Below are 23018 nucleotides of genomic sequence, written 5' to 3'. Positions count from 1 at the left end.
TAGTTTTATTAGGATTTTATTTTTGATCTAGATACATGTACATTCCTTTTATGGAATATAGGATCAAAATGTAAAATTCTATTTATGTCGTGGATCGAATCTTGCAAAGCGTGGAACCTTCTATGGACCAGAGGCACAGCGGAACTAGGAGCAAGATGGATGCGACAGCTAGACCCGGAGGCAATGGCCAAATATGGCAGTAGCTTGGGATGACAACACACAGAGGACAACTAAAGATTAAAGCCATAATAGTTGAAAATTAGATTTTCTATTTATTGCTTTTTATACTGTGCTGTGTGTGCATGTTAGTTTACAAGTTTAGTAGGCTAGCATAGTTAAAATTCCTCATTTATAAATAACTAAGTGGGAGAGGGATTTTTAAGTAAATCCCGTGGTCTCCATTACTGGTTTGTAAGTGATGCAAACAAGCTTGCGCGTTGGCTCTGAGTGCCTTCCTCCATAACGGATGAGCTAGTTTGCAGATCACTAGAACAGACTTCCATTTTTGGATGACTATAGGAAGTTAATTAAGAGCGTGTGATCTTCCCCAACGGAAGGGGCATAATCTTATTAATGGACTTAGTGTCAAGTAATGGTATACACTTAGACATATCTAATAGTATCCTCCCCATCGGAGTCACTGATATTATTTGTGTGACCAAATAAAACCAACTATTAATTTGTCATAAAACTAGGTTGACAAGATAATAAAATTAAAGGGTTAAAACCCCTCTTACAAATGATTGATTTTGTATACGTCCACACTAACGTGGCATACAAAATTAACGGTGTTTGAGATAATTTTATTTGTCATAAAGTTACGTTGACAAGATAGTTAATGGGTGAAAACCCTCCTCTTACAAATGTTGATTTTGTATACGTCCACACTAACGTGGCATGCAAAATGCACGGTGTTTTGAGGTGTTGGTAAATTTAAATAGTATTGTTAGAGGAATCAATATTATTTTAAATTTAGAGTCTTGACCAAATATTTGATTAAAGATAGACCAACTATTTTATTCGTCATAAAGTAAGGATGACGAGATAATAAAATTAAATGATAAAATTTCCTCTTTGAATTTGTATACGTCCACACTAACGTGGCATACAAAATTCATGGGGATTTTTAAGGTGTTGGTCTTAACCAAATATTTTTGTGATTCTTAGGATAATGGTCAATCCCTAGCTGATATACTTAGTGGTCCTAATTATAATTGATTGGAAATAGGATTTGGACATTAAGGTAGACTGTCCTTTTAGAACTAAGAACAATATAGGTGTATTTTATTCATTAGTTGAAACATGTTTAGTGGAGTTATCTACCGGTACCTGGTATGTAGATATGTGAGGCACTGATTCATTGCAGGGTTCCAGGAAACCCGACAACTAAATGAAAATAAAAAACACCGTCCACATGGGCACTACTGCAAAAGTAGCAGCTATTGCAGTGGGAGAGGTTTATTCTCTAATGAGAATAAAATTTGGATTATTAGTAATTGTCTTTACGTACTAAGTTTAGGAAGAACCTGATTTCAGTTTCCAAACTATTATAGAATAGATATTGTGTCTATTTTGATAACAAAGCTGTTATCAAGAAAAATAGACAAGTTATCGATTCTGGTATGTTGGTTGACAATTTATAATCCAATAATTCCCACGATGTAATAAATGGAAATTATAACACATCTTCTAACTTTAAGAGGAAGCAACCTTCGGAGATGAACCAATTATATCTTTGGCATCTAAGGCTAGGTTATATTAACTTGAGTAGGATTCATTGGTAGCTGATGAACTTTTGGGTTCATTAGTAGTGGAAATCTTTCCAACCTGCGAGTCTTACTTGGAAGGAAAAATAACCAAGAAGCTTTTAAGTCTAAGGGGTATGGAGCCAAAGATATGTTGGAATTGGTTCATTCTGATTTATGTGATCCTATGACTATCCAGGCAAGAGGTAGTATCGAATATTTCATCTATTTTATAGATAACTATTCAAGATACAAATACATTTACTTAATGTGCCGCAAGACTAAGTACTTTGATTAGTTCAAAGTGTACAAGGCTGATGCGGAGAAGCGTCAAAGTAAAAGTATTAAGACACTACGGTGAGATCGTAGTGGCAAGTACCACTTGGGAGAATTTAGGAGTCACTTATCAAAAGTAGGGATTCAATCCCAACTAACTACACCTGGTACACCCCTACAGAATGGTGTAGAAAAAGGAAGGTATAAGGCTCTTATGGAATAATTAGATCGATGATGAGTTATTACCAAATTTGTTTTAAGGATATACACTAGAAACAGAAGTGAACATAATACCTTCTAAAGTCAGAACTCTCTACTCCCATAGAATTGCAGAATGGGCATAAGCCTAGTATATTCGGATTTGGGTGGTCTAGCATATGAGAGACACTGATAAGTTGGGCAGGAGTTCACTTGTTTGTGAGTTATCCTAGAGAAACAAAAGTAGGTTTATAGTCTTAAAAATCAGAAGGTCATTATCAATGACCGATCTTTAGAAAATGACTATGTGCCCATAAGAAAATTTGTTCTTAAGGAAATAATAGAAGACATGTCTAATCTAGTACCAACTGTACAAGATGAGATACCACAAGGAAACTGCAACACGTATCACAAATGATACACAATTGCAGAAAGTGCCTTGTCGTAGTGGGAGGGTTAATAAGCAACCTAAAAGGATTCATGTTTTGGGAGAGTTTTTTTGACTTGATCCCTGGAGGACATGAACCTGATCTCCGGACATATGACGAAGCACTCCAAGATAAAAATGCAACATCTTGGCAAAGAGTAATGAATAACAGAATTAGAATATATGTATTCTAATAAAATCTGGAAGCTTGTAGAAACACCAAATGGTGTAAAAGCCTTTGGGTGTAAAAAGGTCTATAATAGGAAAAGAGGGATAGACAGGAAGGTAGAAACTTTCAAAAGCAAGGCTTGATGAAAAAGGAAACTTTTCACTGGTAGCCATGTTTAAGTCTATCCAGATTCTTTTATCTATTTGGCAAGTGGATGTCAAGACAGCATTCCTTAATGGAAGTCTTGAAGATAGCATCCACATAAAGCAAACCAGAAGGGTTCATTACAAAGGGCTAAGAGCATCTTGTGTGAAAGCTAAATCAGTCTATGGACTGAGGCAAAGCTTCAAGGTCTTGGAACATCCAGTTTATCAAAGTAATCCAGACCTTTGGATTTATTGAGTAAACGGATAAGTCTTGTGTATACAAATGGTGTGATGGAAACGTGGTGGTGATTCTTGTACTATACGTAGATAACAATTTTGGTAGTTGGAAACAATATCAAAATGTTGTCAGAAGTAAGGGTATGGTTGTCCAAATAATTCAATATAAAGGACTTGGGAGAATATATATATTTTTGTGATCAAAGTAATAAGGGATCGCAAGAAAAATATATATATAGATATATCCCAAGTTTAATACATCGAAAAAATCCTTGCTCGTTTTTAGCATGCAAGACTCCTAGAAAGGTTTCTTACCTTTTAAGCATGGAGTGTCTTTATCTAAAGGGATGTCTTCGATGACATCAAAGGAGATTGAGGACATGTAGGCAGTTCTTTATGCTTCGGCAGTTAGACAACCTAATGTATGCTATGCACGAGATCAGAAATCTATTTTGCCAAGGGCATAGTTAGTAGATATCAAAGTAACCCTAGACAAGGACATTGGACTGCAATAAAGCATATAAGTACCTTAGAGGCACTAGAGATTATATGCTAGTTTACAAGGCAGTTATTTTGGTCCCTATGGGTTGCATGGATTTTGACTTCCAATCGGACAGGGACAATATTAAGTCAACCTCGGGGTTTTGTGTTTACTTTAGGAGGTAAAGTCATAACTGTGGAAGAGTGATAGGCATAGGTGTTTATCTGGACTCCACCATAGAAGCTTAGTATATGGCAAGCCTCTAAGGTAGCCATAAAAGCTGAATGACTCAATAACCTCAAGATAGATTTAGATATGATTTCTGGTTTGTCCAAAGATTATTACAATTTGTTGTAATAATGTTGGTGCAGTAACAAACTCGAAGAAACCATAAGTCTATGAGGCAAGTAAACACAATAGAGCGCAAGTACCACCCAATACGAGAAATCGTATAAACGAGGAGAAGTTGTTGCCGCCTAGATTGCATCAGATGATAACCTAAGGTCCTTAAGGCAAGAGTTTTTTGAAAGGCATGGGAATCAGATGTATGGCAGCAGATATGGCAGCTTAGTCTTTTAGTATAAGTGGGAGATTGTTAGAGTGTATACTAAAAGTCTAGCTTTTGGTATAAACATTTATCTAGAAATAAGAATCACATTGGTCAAATAACTACATTTATGATAAAAGTAGTTGTTCAATTAATTTATATTGTAGATAACATGGTGTGTGGTGTCACACACAGAAGATCATGTTATCAGTACCTTATAAATTATAAACAGTAGCTCACGACCAAAATGGAAAGGAACAAACCATTAGAAGGTCGTAGTGTAATTAGGTATCAGTTTATCTTGACTGTATAATTACACTAGTACACTTAGAGTGTATTGAGTAGGACCATTTGAGGTCGTTTCTTTTATACTGATTTTATAAAGAAACAAAGACCTCGGTTATTATGGAAGTGTGTACTCTTAATCCTAATATAATAACAAGCACATATATTTGATATTGATTTCTTTAATTTATCAATGGGTGAGATTTAGTTCGATGAATCAATAAGCCCGATAAGTTGGGAAATGATATCACTTATAGTGTGTGTTGTTGATTATAGAAGGAAACTGTGTCCTAGTAATCTAGGTTGAGAATGTCCCCAAGAGGAGCTCATAAGGATTGTCATGTTAAACCCTGCAGGTGGACTTAGTCCGACATGACGATGAAGTTGAGTGGTACTACTCTTGGAGCTAGATATTAATTAAGTGAGTTGTCAGTAACTTACTTAATTAGTGGACATTTGTTATCTTAAACACAGGGAGACTAACACACTCATAATAAGAAGGAGCCCAAAATGTAATTTGGGATTGGTGCGTAGTTCAATAATAGTTCTCTAGTGGAATGAATTATTATTGATAAAATTAAGTTGTGTGTTGGGCGAACACGGGATGCTTAATTTTATCGGAGACCAAAACCAATTCCTCCTCTCGGTCCCTATCGTAGCCTCTAGTATATAGAGATTTATACCCACCATATACCCACCTTCTTACCCATCTAATGGGGCCGGCCAAGCTAGCTTGGAACCCAAGCTAGGGCCGCCAAGACCAAGTGGATGAGTTAAGTTGGTGGCCAGCTTGGGTCCCAAGCTTAGGTGGCCGGCCACTAGAATATTAAAAAGGATTTTTATTAAAATTATTTCTTATGTGGATATCATGTTTTTAAAAGAGAGTTTAAAAATTAAAAATTTCCTTTTATAGCTTTCTACAAAAGATTAAGAGAAGAGATTAATCTCTTTCCTTATTTGTAGTTTAAAAGGATGGTTTTAATTTTTGGTAAAAACTTTCCTTATTTGTAAATCATCTATATGTTTAAAAGAGAGTTTAAAATTTGAAATCTTTCCTTATTTGTTGATTAAAGGAGGATTTTAAATTTTAAGAAAACTTTCCTTTTAAAACATGTTCATGATTTAAAAGAAAGTTTAAAAATTAAATATTCTCTTTTATAAGTTTCTACAAGAGATTAAGAAAAGATTTGATATCTTTCCTTATTTGTAGATTAAAAGAGATTTTAATTTTTAGAGATAACTTTCTTTTTATCCACATGTTTAAAAGAAAGATTTTAATTTATTAAATTTCCTTTTTATAAACCAATCATGAAGGGATAAAAATTATTGAGAAATTTTTATAAATTTCCGGAAGCAAATAAGGAAGTTTTAATTGATGTTTAAAATTTTATTTGCTTGGAAATTCTATGGTGTGGCCGGCCAAATAAATTGGAGAAGGAAAATTATTTTTGATTAAATAAATTTTTCCTTTTCATGGCAAAAGAATTAAGGAAGTTTTTATTAAATTTTCCTTATTTGCCAAGACCAAGGATTATAAAAGAGGGGGTAGAGGAGGCTTCAAAGCTAACGAATCTATTCTATTTTTCTCTCCCTCTTTTCTTCTTCTTGTGGCCGGCCCTAGCCTTTCTCCTTTCTTCTCTTTTGGTGGCCGAACCATACATCTCTTGGAGCTCTTGTTGGTGGCCGGACCTAGGAAGGAGAAGAAGAAGAGGAGGAAGCCTCATCTTGAAGATCCCTTGGAGTATTGGTGGTGATCAAGTTCTTCTTCCTTGGAGGTGGTTCTTCTTGTGGCCGAACCTTGCTTGGAGAAGAAGAAGGTGCGTGGTGGTTCTCGTCTCGGAAGATCGTCGCCCACACGACGTCCGGGATAAGAAGAGGAATACGGTAGAAGATCAAGAGGTTTTTCTAAAAGGTATAACTAGTAATTTTTCTTTCCGCATCATACTAGTTATTTTTGGAAATAATACCAAATACAAGAGGCTTACGTTCTAGTGTTTCGAATATGGTTTTTCGAAGTTGTGTTCTTTTGTTTCTTTCTTTTCCTTGTGATTTGATTATTCTCTTTGGTTAACCTAAAGTTATTTTAGGAAATTAAATATTAGCTTTCTATTAAAGGTTTTGTCTAGTCGGTGGTGGTTGCTCCCATATCCAAGAAGGCCATGTGCCTCGCCACGTCAGTACTGGGAACCTTTTATGGAAATTAATATTTAATGGAATTAATAACTTAAGGAGACTTGGGTCAAACGTGTTAAGTTCCGCAGGAGATCCAAGTCAAAACCTAAAAGAACAAATAGATTAAGTTTTGGATCAAACGTGTTAAGTTCCGCAGGCGATCCAAAATTTAATTTAAAAGAACACATGGTAGCTAGGAAAAGGTTCAGACCTTTGTACAAAATTTTTGTACAGTGGAACCTCTAGGTTTTCCGAGTAGCAACCAACAATTGGTATCAGAGCTAGGGTTTTGCCTCTGTGTATTTGGTATTTAGTCTAATTATGCACATGTCATACATAATTTAGGCAGGATAATAGTAGGATGTGCTAACTTTGTGGATGCAGGATCCAACTATTATGGCTTATAGTTATTATGTGTGTGATTGGACCCTTGGACATGTCAAGGGCATTTTATTGTGTGTGCATGATTGTATTATAAAATACAGCAGGAGCTGTATTTATTTTTATTAGGATTTTATTTTTGATCTAGATACATGTACATTCCTTTTATGGAATATAGGATCAAAATGTAAAATTCTATTTATGTCGTGGATCGAATCTTGCAAAGCGTGGAACCTTCTATGGACCAGAGGCACAGCGGAACTAGGAGCAAGATGGATGCGACAGCTAGACCCGGAGGCAATGGCCAAATATGGCAGTAGCTTGGGATGACAACACACAGAGGACAACTAAAGATTAAAGCCATAATAGTTGAAAATTAGATTTTCTATTTATTGCTTTTTATACTGTGCTGTGTGTGCATGTTAGTTTACAAGTTTAGTAGGCTAGCATAGTTAAAATTCCTCATTTATAAATAACTAAGTGGGAGAGGGATTTTTAAGTAAATCCCGTGGTCTCCATTACTGGTTTGTAAGTGATGCAAACAAGCTTGCGCGTTGGCTCTGAGTGTCTTCCTCCATAACGGATGAGCTAGTTTGCAGATCACTAGAACAGACTTCCATTTTTGGATGACTATAGGAAGTTAATTAAGAGCGTGTGATCTTCCCCAACGGAAGGGGCATAATCTTATTAATGGACTTAGTGTCAAGTAATGGTATACACTTAGACATATCTAATAGTATCCTCCCCATCGGAGTCACTGATATTATTTGTGTGACCAAATAAAACCAACTATTAATTTGTCATAAAACTAGGTTGACAAGATAATAAAATTAAAGGGTTAAAACCCCTCTTACAAATGATTGATTTTGTATACGTCCACACTAACGTGGCATACAAAATTAACGGTGTTTGAGATAATTTTATTTGTCATAAAGTTACGTTGACAAGATAGTTAATGGGTGAAAACCCTCCTCTTACAAATGTTGATTTTGTATACGTCCACACTAACGTGGCATGCAAAATGCACGGTGTTATGGGAAAGATCGCCGGAGAAGAGGAAGAAGAGAGGCATGGCGGAGGAAGCTCAAAGACAGCGACGCACCAGGGGTTTATAAGCCTAGCGACTGATCGACCTAAGCCGTTCGATCCAGGGTTGCAAAAAACTAGGAGACGATCTAGCCGTTGAATTAGAAAAGGTGTTTGTCACGTCACCAGCAGATATCCACCTATCACGTCAAGCATGCGGTGGTAGAAAGGGGGACACGTGGCCTTCAATCACCGGGAGTCATTAATGGGACTTAATTAAAAGGTATGACCACTTGCTCGACTATAATGATCAGAGATTTACATGGTCTTCAAGAAATATGGATGACGTCAGGTTGTTAGCCGAAGAGGCGCAAGGAAAGGAGAAAGTTAGTCAAGTGTTGTTGCTCATTGTCCCGACCGGGCACAGATAAGGGATTATCACACAACCGAAAGGCCAAGGCATAATCTTCTTTGAAATGCGTGGTCCGAGCGGCAGTTATGGGCCTAGCCTATCAATACAAAGTTGAACGGCGAAACCATGGAAGCCACTAAAGACTTTACTGGTCCAGTCAATTAAACTTGTAGTCTCCTTCGACTAGACTTGAGGGAGAGACTTGTGTTTCAGTGATAGAGGGATGCCCACCTGGCACGGGGTCAATTGCCAAGGTGGAGGTCAAAGTCAAGGTAGTTAAGGCCTAGGTGTCAAAGGGCCGAATGGAGGATAATTGCAATGGCCGGCCGGATCAGTCAGGGCCCAACCAGCGGGAGACATGTTCGAGCAAACCTCCAGTCTAGCTCAGGATGAGAAGTAAGATAGCCGACGCTCAATACGGAGTAGCAGGACGACGAGAGAGACCGGATAGCCTGTCCGAATGGGGAGGCCATGTTACTACACAATCACCGCACCGAAAATAAACCGAGGTCGACAGAGTGGAGGGCTCCTGGTTGAGTAGCTACCCCGTTCAGCCAAGCACCAGGACCTGACCGTGGATTGAGCGGAGTTCCAGCTGAGCAGCTACCCTGCTTGGCCAAGCAACGGAACCACTGTAGTATCTCTCGACATCCTTTTGGGAGGTAGTGCCGCTGATACGAGGTATGGTCGACAGGTGGATCGTATGGCGGAAGTTTCTACTGTCTTGTCAGAGATATGTATGCACTATTAAGGTATGATGTCAGAGATACTTTCCTGATAGATTCTTTCATAGGACATATTAGAGAGCATGTCTATACCTCGAGAAGCGTGTATGTCGTCCACCAAGACTCTTTATAAAGGAGGGTCTATGACCGGCGGAGGTATGCGATATTCTTGAGTTCTATTATTGCTCCGCTTTCTCTACATTGTCGGTGACTGACTTGAGCGTCGGAGGGTCAACGCGGGGATCTCTTCCTTAGCTCGGCATTGACATTACTTATTTTGTAGAGCTAAGTGAGATCCACAGTCGGTCAATAAAATTACCACATTCCCAGCTTCCATCTTCCCATTTTCGGACAGATCATATAGATATATAGATATTGTAATATTCTTGTAATTAATTCTCTAGACAATTTAAATATGTAATATGAAAAAAAGGAAAATCCTGCAAGAATATTTTTATAGCCAACTATATCTACCAAGAAACTGAAATGAATTATGACTTATTATAATTTTCTAGCCATATATACTGGGAGACGTAAATGAAAGAATATTAAAACCATGAGTATTTTAGGAGTTTGGTAAATTTGGAATACGAGTTAAACTCTTGAATATACATATAAAAAATATTCTTTTATAATTTTTAAATTGGATAGTGCTAAATGGTGCCAACCATAATATATACATACATATATATATATATATATGGACATTTTAATAATATTATATATATATATATTAATTACAGACATATATATGTATGCATTATAAATAGAAGATAGAGATTTCTAATTGGTCATATTGATCAATAAAATTTATTATTTCAAATTAATATACACAAGGAGTACAAGTGTTAATTACACTATAATAGTACGAATATATGTAATTAATCTTCCATTAATTTCCATGCATGTTCACTCAGACTCTTTAACCCCATGTACAATAAGTAACACCACCATCAGGTTGATTATCCATAATCCAAGCTGCAAAGGAAGCACTCACCATGATCAATCAGAGAAGTCTACGTACTTCTATTCTTCTTCTTCTTCTTCTCACTTCATTTGTTGCTGGAACTCTGGCAGCAACGTACAGGGTGACAGACTATGGAGCCAAAGGAGATGGCATCACCGATGATACTCAAGTATTTTATAATTATATATATATTTTTTATTTCTTAATTCTATCAATAATATACAAATGAATATGTATTTAATATTGTCTCATCTTCACAGGCGTTTACGAATGCATGGCGTGCAGTGTGCTTAAACAGCAAAGAAGCATCGACCCTGCTTATTCCTGGAGGGAAAGTGTATCTGTTGGGACTGACCAAATTCAGAGGACCGTGTAATCATTACGTTAGGGTTCAGGTACGTCAGTGATCCGTCATACCGTATACCCATTTAATTCTCATTATGTTTTCATATATATATATATTTTTTTCTCAGGTCGATGGAAATCTTAAACGGGTTGATGAAGTGTGGTCGGATGATGATAATAACTGGCTAGTGTTCATTAACCTCAACGGCATAACCGTCGCCGGCGCCGGCGAAATCGACGGCCAAGGGGCCTCCTGGTGGGCATGCAAAGAGGCAAAGGCACGTAGAAAGCTAGCTAGATATCTATCTATCTATCAAACATTTCCAAAAAAATTCTGCATTAATTATCTGAAAAATATTCTCACCTTGCGAATTTGTTCACTTGCAGACGTGCGCATTTCTCGCTGCAAATGTAAGTCGATAAACGCGCGCTTGTATTTCCTGCTAAAATATTTGATCACGATCGATCAATATTCAATATGATTGATTACGATGCACGGGTGCAGTCTCTTGCGTTGCTGCACGTCACGAAGGCGCAGGTTTTGGGGTTGAGCTTCAAAAACAGCGCCATGATGCACGTCGCCGTCGGGATGAGCGTCGGCGTCAGGATCTCAAATCTGAAAATCACCGCCCCCGCCGAGAGCCCCAACACCGACGGCATCCACGTCGAGCGGAGCCGCCACGTCATCATCAGCGACTGCCAGATCAGCACCGGTAAGTCCTCCGATCGAGTTACGTTACGTCAGTCGATCTAGCTAATTAACACGCGCGCGCATATAATAATTATGTGCAGGCGATGACTGCGTATCTGTAAGCAGTGGCGCTAAGGATGTGAACATCAGCCGCATAAGATGCGGTCCTGGCCACGGATTAAGGTTGATTAATTATATAATTAATTAAATCCTTTATTTATCTGCTAATTAAAGGCATAAATAAACTTGAAATGGTAATCATATCTTAGCATTGGAAGCCTGGGGATAGAAAAAAGCTATGCGACAGCTGAAGGCATCCATGTCTCCGACTCCACGATCGTACGGACTGACAATGGAGTCAGGATCAAGACATGGCAGGTAGGAAGGCAGGCTTTAATTCCCTTCTGTTCGATATCTTAATTAATTAATATTGTTTGCTTGTAGGGGGCAACTGGGTTTGCGAGGGACATATCGTTCAGAAATATTAGCTTGACGGAAGTGAGGAACCCCATCATAATAGACCAGTTCTACTGCCCTCGCGGCGGCTGTAAGAATGAGGTAACTGCATCTGCTTGCTCTTATATTTCAGCTGGGTTTTTGCTTGCTCGATAATTAATTCTTTTGTTTTGGTTCCTTGTTGGATTCGATATATGTGTGCATCGTCAAAGACGTCGGCTGTTCAAGTGAGCGACGTGAAGTTCATCGGAGTGAAAGGGACGTCGGCGAATGACATGGCGATCCGCTTGGAGTGCAGCCAGAGCAGTGGTTGCCACGACGTGGTGATGGAGGACGTTGATATAAGGAATGCAGTGCCAGGGGAGCAAGCTCAGGCTTTCTGTTTCAATGCGCATGGAAAAAAAGCCAAAGTGGTCAAGCCTGACGTCCCTTGCTTGAGCTATTGAAGCTTATTAAGTTGTAGATCGATCGATCAATGAGCTAGCGGGATTTTGTCCGCTGCCATTGACTGTACCTCCTTCCCCTTTGTTTTAAAATTAATAAAGATAAATTCGTCAACAGAATGAAGTTATCAAAGTTCTTAAGTTAATATAGACACCTGGCTACCATCAACAGAAATTATGTTATACAATGCTGTGTCACTAACAATAGTCTTCATCAAATTGATAAACACAACTATGTAGATAATTGTTGACAAAAAGGTCAAAGGTAAGAGAAGCAAAAGACTACTGAGCTCAAGAACAGGAAAAACAAAGTCTTGAGACATTGTATATTATTGTTGAAGGTGAAGTAACAAAAAAAATTGACATTTAGAAATGGCTAAAAGTATATACTGCAATTCACACATTGTGCCTCCTAGAATCCAAGAATAGAAGAGCACTATCTATCTGGAACAACGCTTCTTGAATTTGTCAAATGTGGGCAAGAAGATATATATTTCTTGCATCTCTCCCAAAACTTCCAAGCCATTCGACTCCTGGGATTCTCTAACGTTTCAAGAAGAAACAGCACTGAAAAACTGAACATCAGGGTCCCACAGACAAAGGTTCTGTCATCAACATCATCGAGCATCAACCAAAGAGATCATCACTATCGTCTTCTGCCGAACTTCCATTTTCATTTTCATCAGCACAAGAGGTTTTTCCTCTAGAACTTTTGATGGATCCTGTCTGTTCATCTGAATCGTATGTGTGAGAAAATAATCTAGACATGATAAAATTAAGTTCCCACATCATTAGTTTATTTTTTTTATTTATTTTCTTGATAATTTTTTATTACTCGGTCTTCCTATTTTTATGGATCTAGTGTTAGCCGATCCTATTTTTATGGATCTTTGCTCTTATCATTTGTGGTGTATTTAAAACGTCATAAAGGCGTGTAGAAAGTATCTCGATGTAAGATTTTCTTTCATAAGTTAAATTTCTATTTGTCTCATTCTTCTTATATATTCCTGTGTGTTAGTGTGCTTTGGGTGTGTTATTCATCGATTCTAAGCCAACATCTGGTATCAGAGCTTTGGTAATATAGAATATCCAAAAATCCACGATTCCACAAAAATGTCTGGCATCCCACAAGTTGCTGCGAAGGAGAACGGCGGAGTACCATTTCCCTATCCGATGCTAAGCCCTCATAATTACACTATGTGGGCAATAAAGACAGAGGCGATTCTTGATGCCCAGGGAGTCTGGGAGGTGGTGGAGATAGCGAAAGGAGCCCAAGTAGATATAAAGAAGGACAAAAAGGCGCGTACATACATCTTGCAATGTATCCCCGGAGACATCCTTCTCCAGATTGTAAAAAAGAAGACGGCGAAGGAAGTCTAGGACAGCCTCAAGACGAGGTACCTTGGTAGTGATCAGGTGAAGAAGGCACGCGTACAAACGTTGAAGAGCGAGTTTGACGCCCTCCGGATGAAGGAGACCGAGACAATTGATGAGTTTGCTAGCAAACTCAGCGCCATGAGCAGCAAGTTCTCCACTCTTGGTGCCACGCTTGAAGATTCTTCTTTGGTAAAGAAGCTGCTTGATTCGATCCCTGATAAGTTCTTCCCTATTATTGCCAGTATTGCACATTTTCACGATCTTGAGATGATACCATTTGAGGAGACTATTGGGCGACTGAAGGCGTACGAGGAACGAACACTACGATTACGCGGAAACACCAATGACACTAAAGGTGAGCTCCTATTTACTCATGCCGAATGGCAAATGCGACAGAAGGGGAGCAACGTGGACACTTCGTCAGGAGGCAAGGGTCATGGGTCCAGCAGCCCTAGTCGTGGCAAATGGTGTGGGCGTGGGTGGGGGCGCGATCGTAGTCGTGGTACGCCAAGCCAAGACAGTGCAGGAGGCACTAGTAGCAATGGCAGAGGCACTCGTGATAAGAGCTGTATAAAGTGTTTCAATTGTGAGAAAATGGGGCATTATGCGTCTGAATGCTACAACAAGCATCGTGATGATGAGTCTCACCTCACTTGCGCCACCGATGAAGAGCTATCACTGATGATGATCGTGTCCCATGAGGAGCCTGACACTAGGCGTGAGCGGCAGGATACCATTCTGCTCAGTGAAGATAGGTTGTTACCGAAGATGTACCGCGACGTTAATAAAGGAGATAAAGACGTTTGGTACCTTGATAACGGTGCCAGTAACCACATGACTGGCCATCACGAGAAGTTTCAAGAACTAGATGAAACCATCACCGGGAGGGTGAGGTTTGGCGATGGATCAATCATTGAGATTATGGGCAAGGGGACGATTGTGTTCGAATGCAAGAACGACGATCGGAAGGCTCTCCACGAGATATACTACATTATAAAACTTTGTAGTAATATCATAAGTCTCGGTCAATTGGCAAAAACTGGGAATGAGGTGCACATGGAAAGAGATACCATGAAGGTGATTGATAGGAGCGGGAAGCTCTTGATGCTGGTAAAGAGAACACAAAATTGCTTGTACAAGATAACCTTGAAGACATTCAAGTATGTCTTCTAGCAAGCCTAGAAGACCCAACCTGGTTATGACATACAAGGCTCGGACATGTCAATTTCCATGACTTGAAGGTGTTAGGGGAGAAGAAATTGGCGGTTGATGTGCCTCCATTGCCCCAGCTGAACAAGCTTTGCGAGGTGTGTGTGATCGCCAAGCATGCAAGGTCTCCATTCCCATGCCAAGCAAACTGTAGAGCGGAGAAACCGTTGGAACTTCTCCATGCTGATATTTACGGGTCAATCTCATCGTGTACACTAACCGATAACAAGTACTTCCTTCTGATTGTTGATGATTTCACAAGGTGGATGTGGGTGTTTATATTGGCAGCAAAGAATGATGCATTCCAAGCATTCAAGAAGTTCAAATTCTTGATGGAGAACAAGACTAAATACAAGATCAAAACACTCCGGACAGACCGGGGCGGCGAGTTTCTATCCACGGAGTTCACTCAGTTCTGTGAAAATGAATGAATCGAGCGACATCTCATAGCTCCCTACACACCCCCAATAAAATGGTGTTGTGGAGCGTCATAATCGCACCGTGATGGCCATGGCAAGATCTCTCCTCAAGGGTACACATATGCCGGCAAAGTTCTGGGGAGAGGCAGTTAAGCATGCTGTCTATCTGTTAAATCGTCTCCCAACTAAGGCGCAAGGAGAGCGCACGCCATTTGAAGCTTGGATGGAAAGAAAGTCACATCTCACCCACTTGAGAGTGTTCGGTTATATTGCATATGTGAAAAATATAGCCTCTCACCTCAAGAAACTGTTGGTGCAGGAAGCATCCGACGATCGAATCTATATTTTGATTATGTCAAAGGGTTCAAAGTTAAAGTGTTTTGTTTACTAATATGTTGAATGAGCATTGTAGGAAAAGTCCTAAGTGTACTTAGGCAAAAGTCCTAGCTGCGGTTAGGCAAGTGGAAAACCCTAGGGGGCGGTAACCCTAGGTCATAGTGTTGGTTAATCATAGGAAAACGTACCGGTTCCACTGTACAAAAATTTTTGTACAAGTGTCGAACCTTTCCTTAAATAACCTATTGTGTTCTTTAGAAGTTAAATTAGGAATCGCAGACGGAACTTAACATCAATGATTTGAAATTAAACTTATCTGTTCTTAATGGTTTAGATTTGAATCGCAAGCGGAACTTAATACTATTGATTCAAATCCACCTATGTTATTAATTCCATTAAATATTAATTTCTAAAATTGACTTCCAGGACTGCCTGGCGAGGCACATGGCCTTCTTGGATATGGGAGCAACCACCACCGCCTAGTCAAAGTCTTTTAAGGAAAGCTAATATTTAATTTCCTTAAATAACTCTGGGTTAACCAAAAAGAACAATCGAATCACAAATTTGAAAAAGAAGAAAACACAAATTCAAAAAACTAGATCTAATTGCCTCTTGTATTTAGAATTCTTACAAAGAAAATAATTAGTATGATGCGGAAGAAAATTACTAGTTATACCTTCTCTTTGTAAGCTAATGGCCTCAAGATCTTCTGCCGTATTCCTCGCCTCACCTTGGACGTCGTGTGGGCGACGATCCTCCAAGATGAACACCATCCAAAAGAGTTTCTCCTCCTTGTAATATTCGGCCACCACCACCACAATAGAAAAGAGAGCAAAGGGAGAAGAGAGGAGTCGGCCACCAAGAGAGTCTCCAAACCAAAGAATAAGAGTTGTATCTCATGAAGCCCCCTCACCCCTTCTTTTATATTACTTGTCCAAGGCAAATAGAAAAACTTTTTACAAAAAATAAAATTATCCAAGAGTTTTTCCTTTTTCCTTTTTATTTTTTCTTTTCTTTCCTCTTGATTGAATCAATCACCAATTTTAATTTTGTGATGATTTTAATTAATTTAATATGGTCGGCCACTTGCTTGGGCACCAAGCAAGGTGGTCGACCACCTCATCAAGGGGAAAAAGGAAATATATTTTTATAAAATTTTACAAGAAAAACTCTTATAAAATTTTACAAGCTCTCTTTCCTAAAGTAGGAGTTAAAAAAGGAAAGTTTTAAAATTTAAAACTTCTCTTATAAAATTTTCTTTTTTAACATGATGATAGAAAATTTTAATTTTAAAACTTATCTTCCTTTTTTTCCTTAAATCATGAGGATGGTTAAAAAAGGAAAGTTTTAAAACTTTTAAAACTCTCTATTAAAACATGTGGCCAAATTCAAATAAGGAAAGTTTTTAAAATTAAAATCTCTCTTTTAAAACTTATAGTTTTCTACAAAGAGAAGATTTTAAAAATTCAAAAACAACCCTCCTTGTTTGAATATTGTGGTCGGCCCCTTAATGCTTGGTCACCAAGCAAAAGGTCGGCCCCTATAAAGACGATGTGGCCGGCCCTTACTTGGTCATCAAGCATTGGACCGGCCCACTTCTTGGACACCAAGAAGAGTCTTACATTTGGATGGACTTGAGGCTATAATGAGGCTACGACAGGGACCTAGAGGAGAAATTGATTTTGGCCTTCCGATGAGTTTGATTATCCCGTGCTCGCCCTGAACACACAACTCAAGTTCATCGATAATAACTCATTCCTCAAGAGAGTTATTACCGCACTACCGCACCAATCCCAAATTACATTATGAGTTCCTTCTTATTATGAGTGTCTTAGTCTCCCTGTGTTTAAGATTGCGAATGTCCACTAATTAAGTAAGTTACTGACAACTCACTTAATTAATATCTAGCTCCAAGAGTAGTACCACTCAACTTCATTGTCATGTCGGACTAAGTCCACCTACAGGGTTTAACATGGCAATCCTTATGAGCTCCTCTTGGAGACATTTTCAACCTAGATAACTAGGACACATATTCCTTCTATAATCAACAACACACACTATAAGTAATATCATTTCCCAACTTATCGGGCATATTGATTTATCGAGCTAAACCTCACCCTTTGATAAGTCAAAGAAATAATAATTAAATATATGTGCTTGTTATTATATTAGGATTAAGAGCACACACTTCCATAATAACTAAAGTCTAGTTCTTTTACTAAGTCAGTACAAAAAGACCTTACCTAAATGGTCCTACTTAATACACTTAAAGTGTATCAATGTAATTTATTAGTCAAGATAAACTAATACTTAATTACAATACGACTATTCTAATAGTTTGTTCCTTTCCATCTTAGTCGTGAGCAACTGTTTATAATTTATAGAGAACCGACAACATGATCTTCTGAGTGTGACACCACACTCCATGTTATCTACTATATAAATTAATTGAACAATTACATTTAACAAATAAATGTACATATTGACCAATGTGATTCTTTTATTTCAAAAATAAATGTTTACAAAAGCTAGGCTTTTAGTATACACTCCAACACATAGGGGGTGGTAACCCTATGCGGAAAGTCTTGGCGAGTTGAGGTCTTCGGGCAAAAATCCTAGGGGGCGGTAACCCTAGGTTAAAATCCTAGTGTCGCGAACCGGGTGGAAGACTGGACAGGTCGTGGACCGGACGTCGAGCATGAAGACCGGAAGACTCGAGCGCCGAGCAAAAGTCCAGTCGGTCTGGAGGACCAAACTAGCAAAAGATAAACTCTCATGAGTGGAGTAGATAAGGGTGCGTTCCCCGAAAGATAGAACAGTAGGTGTCGGTTCGACCTAGGATTTTCAGTCAGAAATCTAAAGTCAGAACCGGACAATCCAGAGATTGTCAAATACTCTTTTTATTATGTTTATTATGTGCTAACTTTATGTTGCAGGGTATTTTTGGACTAACGTATCTTGCAGGTAGTAAAACACAAAGTTTGCCTCGGATGAACAGTATCCGAGGCGCCTCCATGGAGCTTGGAGGCGCCTCAGGTGCAAAGTGAGCTAGCTGCGCAAAAGGAGCTGGAGGTACCTCCATGGGAGGCGCCTTGGACCTCTGCTTGGAGGCGCCTTGGAGTGTGATAGAGGCGCCTCAAGGCGGATAAACAGCAGCGACGCAAAGGCTTATCGCAGCGTAGGATCCGGGATATAATTTCATGTTTGAGGCGCCTCAGACAGGCTTGGAGGCGCCTCAAGCAGGCTATTTAAGGAGGGTTCGAGCAGCAGTCCAGATAATCACCTAAAACGTGATCTTTCATCAACTTGCTGCTAACGAGACATTCCGGTTGAGCTATAAGGAGACTCCGACGACCTAAAGCTGCGACTCTTCTAATTCTTATTCTCGATATACTTTTTTGGTATTATTTTTGTAATAACCTCTTGTACATCTTGCGCTATTATAGTATTGCCCAAAGTAAACGTTCAACAAGCGTGGGCCTTGGAGTGGGAGTCGCCTAGGCTCCAAACCAAGTAAGATCTTGGTGTGCTCTTCTCTGTTTGTGTGTTTTATTTTATTTCACTAAGTTACTCGTAAATTTCCGAAACGCGTGAAAGCCACCAGCGCTATTCCCCCCCCCCCCCCCCCCGTAGCGCTTCTCGATCCAACATAAACTTGATGACAGAAGCTCACCCATGGTATACTTGGGTGTCGAGGAAGGCTGCAAAACTCATCGTCTATTTGATCCAAGGCATGGCAAGATACAAGTAAGTAGAGATGTGATGTTTCAAGAAAATTGTGAATGAACATGGAATGCAGGTGCCAACAATGAAGAAAATGTACCAGAGTTTATGGTGGTGGATGCATTCGGCACCGACGAGGTGATTGTTGCAGCAGACATTGAGGTCACAGCGGAAGATATCACAACATCGGCAGTAGCCATGGTAGGAGTGTCAAGTCCATCTACACCATCATCGAACACCCATACAGCTTCCTCGCCTTCGATAACAAACTCACCCAAATCTAATGAAGGGCTAGTCCATTTTAGATCCATTGTTGATATCTACGCCAACACTGAGGAAGTGGTTGGTATTGATGAAGAGGAGGGTGAGGTGATGATGGTGATATCTGAAGAGCTGACATGTTATCAAGAAGCTGCAACCGAGGCTTGCTGGTACGAAGCAATGGAGAAAGAGCTGAAATCTATTAAGATGAACAATGCCTAGGACCTAACTGAGCTCCCATTAGGCCACAGGCCTATCGGCCTAAAGTGGGTGTTCAAATTGAAGAAAGATTCAAATGGGAAAGTCATTAAGCATAAAGCAAGATTAGTGGCTAAAGGCTATGTACGAAGACAAGGCATCGACTTTGAAGAAGTGTTTGCGCCTGTCGCTAGACTTGACACTATTCAAGTCATTCTTGCACTTGCGACAAGTCAAAGCTGGGAGGTACACTATCTAGATGTGAAGTCAGCATTTCTTAACGAAGAGTTAGAAGAAGAAATATATGTCACTCAACCAGAAGGGTTTGAAGTACAAAATCAGAAACATAAGGTATATAGGTTGTCCAAGGCCCTCTATGGACTGCGGCAAGCTCCACGAGCTTGGAACATATGTTTGAACAGGAGTCTGGAAGAGCTTGCCTTCAAAAAATGTACTCAAGAACATGCAGTATATACAAGAGGTGAAGGAGAAGCAAGTATACTTGTTGGAGTGTATGTCAACGATCTCATCGTGACAGGAAGTAGCATAGAGAAAATCAACAAGTTCAAACAACAAATGATGACAGAATTTGAGATGAGTGATTTGGGTCTTCTCTCCTACTACTTAGGGATTGAAGTGGAGCAACAGAAGAGCTGAATTTTACTTAGACAATCAGGTTATGCCAAGAAAATTCTATCTCAGTTCAAGATGGCAGAGTGCAATGCCACAAAGCATCCAATAGAACCCAAGACACAGTTGCATAAGGACTTGGAAGGGACTCCAGTTGACACCACGGAGTACAGACGTATTTTTGGTTGTCTAAGATATTTGCTACACACACAGTCGGACCTGTCATACTCTGTTGGAATGGCAAGCAGATACATGGAGAGGCCTACAATCATTCATCACAAGGCGGTTAAACAGATTCTCAGGTATTTGAAAGGTACAATCTATTTTGGGCTTGTTTACATAAAGGGACCCCAAGAAATTGGTATATTCGGCTACTCGGACAGTGATTTAGTCGGCGATCTCGATGGGAGGAAAAGCACAAGTGAAATGACTTTCTATTTTAATGAAAGTTTAGTGTCATGGAATTCACAGAAGCAGAAGACAACGGTGCTTTCATCGTGTGAGGCAGAGTTTACGGCAGCCGTAACTACGACCTGCCATGCTTTGTGGTTAAGGAGCCTTGCCAGCTAATTAACCGGTGTAGAGCCAAAGCCGGTAACTTTGTTTGTTGACAACAAATCTGCCATAGCTCTCATGAAGAATCCGGTATTCCATGATCGAAGCAAGCATATAGATACAAGGTTTCATTTTATTAGAGAATGTATTAAAAGGGGGCAGATTGTGATTGAGTTCGTTAATACCGGAGAACAACGAGCCGATGCGTTAACTAAAGCATTGCCAGGAGTGAAGTTAGCTACCATGCGACAACTACTCAGCGTCCGTGATTTACAACCATGTCAGGATTAAGGGGAGTAATGTGAGAAAATAATCTAGATATGATAAGGTTAAGTCCCCACGTCGTTAGTTTATTTTTTATTTATTTTCTTGATAATTTCTTATTACTCGGTCTTCCTATTTTTATGGATCTAGTGTTAGTCGATCCTATTTTTATGTATCTCGTAGTCTTTGCTCTTATCATTTGTGGTGTATTTAAAGGGTCGTAGAGGCATGTAGAAAGTATCTCGATGTAAGGTTTTCTTTCATAAGTTAAATTTCTATTTGTCCCATTCTTCTTATATATTCCTGTGTGTTGTGTGTTTTGAGTGTGCTATTCATCAATTCTAAGCCAACAGTATGCCCATGGAGAACCCGCCTTAGTAGAAAAAGTGTCACCATATAGATTGATCCCGTCTGGAATATGAGTTAAACAGAGGTCAGCTAGGTTGTCACTGCATTGACGAAGAGTAACGAAGACGCTCCACAAGGGCAATGCTGCACGGGTCCGCTCCACGAGCTATTGATAGGGGGGATGACGAGAGTCCAGAAGCGGGAGTTCCTTGCGCACACGCAGACAGACACTCTCCACGTTAGGGACCAAGAACTAGGGAAAAAATCTCCGAAGCAGGCCCTCCGACGCTCAAGTCAGGTACTTTTTCCCCAGAAGAACAGTAAAATTATAGAAAGTAAAAGACAGATGTGAAAGGTGAGAGAGCGTATCTGTGTAAGGGAGAGGACACCCCTTTTTATATGACAATGCATACTTCTGGTCTCTAGCACATGTCAGGGAATGTCGGGTGTCAGACATTGTCTGGGGGTGAAGTGCCACGTGGCATCCTATTATAGGTTGCAGGAAAGTTCTTCTGGTAATGAGTCACAGACCATTGGAATATACCCTGACACCTAGTGGTTATTCTCTAACATGTGGTTGCGATTCTCTGACTTAATTGTCGTGTAGTGACCTACTGACTTGATGGGAGAAGCTCTGGTTGACCAAACTATCCAGACCGACATATCCTGACCTGTAAGCCTTAGTCCATGAATTGTATGGCCTGTCCTGGAAGCTTCGCTCTATAAATACTGACCCACATAGCCTGACTGATAAGTCCTATTCTGTAGATCCTGACACGCATAGCCTGACCCGTAAGTCTCAGTCTGTAAAGCATGACCTATAAGTCTCGGTCTGTAAATCCTGACCTGTAAGTCTCGGTCTGTAAATCTTGATTTGTAAGTCTCAGTCTGTAAATCATGATCTGTAAGTCTCGGTCTGCAAATCCTGATCTGTAAGTCTCGGTCTGTAAAGCCTGATCTGTAACTCTCGGTCTGTAAAGTCTGATCTATAAGTCTCGGTCTGTAAAGCCTGACCCGGAAAGTCCTGCTCTGTAAATCCCGACCGAATTGGTTCCTTCCCCTTCTTCCTTATTCCTGATGTTATTCTCCTGGTTTTTCGCCTAAAGAACCTCAACCAGCGCGCCCATTCGTACTCCTGACCTGGATCTCTTACTCGAAAAATCTTTTTGAGCCCCTGACCTAGACATCCCGACCGAACATTCATAGTAACCTCCTGTAACGACCCAACTCCTGGGTACTAATCTGTGAGCCGGATCGCTACATTAACTACTGAAGCTACTGCGCGGAAAACTGGGTAAAATAAAATTTCACTAACTGACTCGGTTAATCTGACAACTAATACACCCATGCTGTTATAAGGAAGGATTCAAGACCCTTTCCGATTGATGTACATGTGCTAAGGAGAATACTTGACCTCCCATCTGAGCTAGGAACTCAGAACTAACTTCCCAGCTAGCTGCTGATCGATCCACGGATCGATCAAACTTGCTACGATTCTGTGCCCTGCTGGATCGGTCTGCGGACCAATCCAAAAAAGGTTGGATCGGTCGGCAGACCGATCCAGGTGTG

The 23018-nt window shown here is 39.8% G+C and overlaps 3 protein-coding genes across 3 annotated transcripts; all 3 read left to right on the top strand.

Annotated features, from left to right (window-relative positions):
- The first annotated feature begins 10225 nt into the window (after positions 1-10225).
- On the top strand, positions 10226-12132 carry LOC121977271 (polygalacturonase ADPG1-like). Its single transcript, XM_042529857.1, has 9 exons — positions 10226-10363; positions 10455-10589; positions 10668-10817; positions 10927-10950; positions 11045-11252; positions 11332-11413; positions 11500-11608; positions 11675-11788; positions 11899-12132. The coding sequence occupies exons 1-9, from the start codon at positions 10226-10228 to the stop codon at positions 12130-12132; spliced, it is 1194 nt and encodes a 397-aa protein (XP_042385791.1).
- Positions 12133-13596: 1464 nt separating this feature from the next.
- On the top strand, positions 13597-15146 carry LOC121977270. Its single transcript, XM_042529856.1, has 2 exons — positions 13597-14666; positions 14978-15146. Exons 1-2 carry the CDS (start codon positions 13597-13599, stop codon positions 15144-15146), a joined length of 1239 nt encoding a protein of 412 aa, XP_042385790.1.
- Positions 15147-20360: 5214 nt separating this feature from the next.
- On the top strand, positions 20361-20852 carry LOC121977269 (secreted RxLR effector protein 161-like). The gene has a single exon (XM_042529855.1). The coding sequence runs from the start codon at positions 20361-20363 to the stop codon at positions 20850-20852; it is 492 nt and encodes a 163-aa protein (XP_042385789.1).
- Positions 20853-23018: the final 2166 nt, after the last annotated feature.

Source organism: Zingiber officinale, chromosome 4B (genome assembly GCF_018446385.1).
Source record: "Zingiber officinale cultivar Zhangliang chromosome 4B, Zo_v1.1, whole genome shotgun sequence".
NCBI lineage: Eukaryota > Viridiplantae > Streptophyta > Magnoliopsida > Zingiberales > Zingiberaceae > Zingiber > Zingiber officinale.
Note: the sequence above shows the minus strand (reverse complement) of the source record. Positions and strands in the feature narration are given on the sequence as shown.

What these genes read in the sequence shown, in the direction of transcription:
- LOC121977269 (XM_042529855.1), top strand. Translation starts at nt 20,361, where the DNA reads ATGGCAGAGTGCAATGCCACAAAGCATCCAATAGAACCCAAGACACAG.
- LOC121977271 (XM_042529857.1), top strand. Translation starts at nt 10,226, where the DNA reads ATGATCAATCAGAGAAGTCTACGTACTTCTATTCTTCTTCTTCTTCTT. An exon ending in ATCATTACGTTAGGGTTCAG is followed by an intron (nt 10,590 to 10,667) that starts GTACGTCAGTGA and finishes TTTTTTTCTCAG; the next exon opens with GTCGATGGAAATCTTAAACG. An exon ending in GCGGCGGCTGTAAGAATGAG is followed by an intron (nt 11,789 to 11,898) that starts GTAACTGCATCT and finishes GCATCGTCAAAG; the next exon opens with ACGTCGGCTGTTCAAGTGAG.
- LOC121977270 (XM_042529856.1), top strand. Translation starts at nt 13,597, where the DNA reads ATGAAGGAGACCGAGACAATTGATGAGTTTGCTAGCAAACTCAGCGCC. An exon ending in ATAACCTTGAAGACATTCAA is followed by an intron (nt 14,667 to 14,977) that starts GTATGTCTTCTA and finishes TGATTTCACAAG; the next exon opens with GTGGATGTGGGTGTTTATAT.